The 3,088-nt window shown below is 38.0% G+C and overlaps 1 protein-coding gene across 1 annotated transcript; it reads right to left on the bottom strand.

The window, feature by feature from the left end:
* Positions 1-384: 384 nt before the first annotated feature.
* Positions 385-2,748, bottom strand: LOC133867733 (uncharacterized protein At4g28440-like). The gene is made up of 2 exons (XM_062304498.1): positions 2,342-2,748; positions 385-904 (listed from the first exon to the last, which is right to left on the bottom strand). The coding sequence occupies exons 1-2, from the start codon at positions 2,589-2,591 to the stop codon at positions 714-716; spliced, it is 441 nt and encodes a 146-aa protein (XP_062160482.1). The 5' UTR covers positions 2,592-2,748; the 3' UTR covers positions 385-713.
* Between the last annotated feature and the right edge of the window lie 340 nt (positions 2,749-3,088).

Here is a 3,088-nt window from a genome sequence, read left to right as displayed (position 1 = left end):
TAATAAAAATGTTTGCAAACTAATTTGACATGTAATGGTATCGCTTACGTTCATGGGACGACGTCGGATCTACCAAACGTTAATTGCAGGAAATATAGGAGTTTTAAACAACCAACCAATTTTTTTAATCTAACACACCGGAATCTTTCAGCTGCATTAGGTGCCACGTTATACTGATTAATGACTCACCACCAATAAATCATTTTCAGCCATGAAAGAAAGAACAAAAAAAAGTCAAAAAAATTCTTTATAATCTGTAATTAAAAAACTAAGAAAAGATGAAGGCTCACAACAAGCTACGAACCATCAACCTCGCTGAAACAAAATCCAAAAATCAAAACAAGACATTATCTCCTCAATCTAGAGCAAAAATTATGAACAGTATTTTGAAGACACAGTAGGAGTAGTATATATTATCATTATATAACTTACAATTCCAAGTTAAGCAGGCGAAAGATCTTTTTTTTACACACCAACTGTTGTAATAGCATTATACTAATCCTAATATGCCAAACCCAACTTACACACCGACTGTTTTGAATATCGTTATACTAACCCTAATAGATGTTAAATACATTTAAAACACACTGATTTGAATGAGACTTGTATACCAAACCCAACTGTCACAAAGAAAATGTACCTCCGATGCGACAGCAAAATGGGTAAGAAATCACCACGCTTCTTATAGTATCATAGGGGTGATTTCACAACAATCACTCTTCCACTACGTTCACCAACTCATATTCAACCAAGGAGAGATTGTTATCCTCTTTAACTATGAATTTAGCAGGTTCAGTAACCTCAATGCGGCCCCATTTGTCAACAGCTAGCCTCATAGACCCCTTGAACATGTCAATCTTTGCATTTCGAAGAATTACAGTGCTTTCTGGCTTCATCAAGTCAACTGCACAAAAAATACAACCCTCATTATCAGAAAAAAGTAAGATATTGATGCACCCATATTCATGACGGTTTGCCATTTTCCCTTTTGTATATTTCAATAGGGAGGGGGAGTGTGAAGAAGACGCTGCATCAACATTCCGATAAAAAGGAAGGACAATCCCCAAGTTACCAATGTAAGCAACTGAATGTATTGGTTAATTTTGGCAGAGAACTTTTTGTCATTTTCTTATCATATTTATCAAATGCAAGGAAAGCGTATAATTTGGCAGGCGATCTAGTTCCTTATACTCACTTTAAAGCGAAGAAAGAACACTAAATGATAAATCTATATGGTGTATGAAAATTCAAAGTTTAATAAATAAAAAAGCTAAGCCTACAGAAAGAAAGCCACTTATAACAGCCTGTACCAGATTTGGCAACACAATAAGATGGAATATCCCGTTGATGGTTTCATTTGCATTACATTTATCTCCACCACCTTATTTACGTGTCAAGGAGCACATATATTTACATGGGAAGGAATTAAGGCTATATACATGTAATTAATGCCCCAATGGTAAAGTTATCATCTTTCTCTTGCTCCCTAAAATCCCTTAGGAAAAGCCAAGCACCCTAACCGTCGGACTAAATGAACACACTTAATAGCTCCAATTACTCATATAAAATCAATCTTCCAACTATATACACTTGCATACATGATGTATAGACACTCGACCACCCTCTACATCCCAGGATATTCTATAGATGTCACTCACCCTTGCTCATGGGAAGCGGATAATCTGAAATTGCATAATAGGGATTTTGAAGAGGACTTACTACCACAAGGTCCACAATCATGATCAAATCAAAGACAAACCAACACTACATACAAGCAAAGATTTCAAGATTTTGGGTTCAAAAACAACAAGAGCTAAAAGGATTGATATATATCATGGAATAACAATATAAAGTATTATCTAAATCAAATCCATCAGGATTTACTTTTCAAGAAACTAAGAATATGGATCTACACCATATAGCAATGTATGAATATCTCAGGCTTAATCCTACAAAACTCAACCACGGCATTTCAAGTTCTCGAACAAAAAAATAGTTGCGCCTTTTTGAATAATTCATCACACAAATGCGGTCTGGAAGCATAAACAAGAGAAACAAAAAAGGGTACTAAGGATCTGTTTTGTTCACCAAAAATAAAAACGAATTTGACAACCGATCACTCCCACCTTCTGATTTCTATTTCCTACGTACTCCTCAGCAATCAAAGAAAGACACTCTCGAAAACCGAGAATCAGAGAGTACAGAGAACCAAAACAATATATATATATAGGCCATACCCAAATTACCAAACGCATTCATACAATAACCGATCATTTCCATACACACAATTGCATATATAATATAAACAGAGACAGAGAGAGAAAAGGCTAGGGTTTGGGACCTTGATCGTTGCGAGCAGTAAAGAGGATGGTGCCTGTGTCGTCGCCGATGAGGCACTCGGCGATGCGGGTGTGGCGGAGGTGCTGAGAGGCCGCGCGGCCCTTCTGCAAGACGGTGTTGGAGGTCAAGACCTTGGCGATCAGCGTGTGACCGCTCGTCCCTGGCTTTAGCTGATCCACCTTCACGAACACCGGCTTTCTCTTCTCCGCTCTGCTCGCGCTCCCTTGCTGCTGCTGCTGACTCGTCGCCATTGATTGAATCCCAAGCTTTTTGCTTAGAAAGCAAAGCTCTAGCACTAGCCCAAGACTGGCGAGGATTTTCGCGAATTTTAACACAGATTGTACGGACTGTGGAATCACAGATTGCGTTTGGTCACGTTCTTTGTCCACGGACCACGGCCATTGTTTTAGCCTTTAGGATCTCCGTTTAAAGGTGAGAGCGACGTCGTTTTTTTTTTTTTTATTCAGAGATCCCTTTCAATATATATAAGAAAAACCAATCGGTATAATGTTCAGAGTTACAAAGATTCCCTAATAAACTAAGCCGGAGGCATAAAGGGTAGAGTTTCCACTACCCAGGTAAAGTCAGACTCAGATTATTACTGACAACAACTGCATCAAAATAACCTAGACAACATAAGGTGTCTCTACATTAACATGAGCATCTGCTAGATCTATGAGATGACACACATACTGAGCGATAAAATTGCTTTTACAGACCAGTTTTAATCTTAAAAAACAGAGCAAGT

The sequence above is a fragment of the Alnus glutinosa genome, chromosome 5 (assembly GCF_958979055.1).
Source record: "Alnus glutinosa chromosome 5, dhAlnGlut1.1, whole genome shotgun sequence".
NCBI classification, from domain to species: Eukaryota; Viridiplantae; Streptophyta; class Magnoliopsida; order Fagales; family Betulaceae; genus Alnus; species Alnus glutinosa.
The sequence above is the reverse complement of the archived record's forward strand: the minus strand, read 5'-3'. Positions and strand labels throughout refer to the sequence as shown.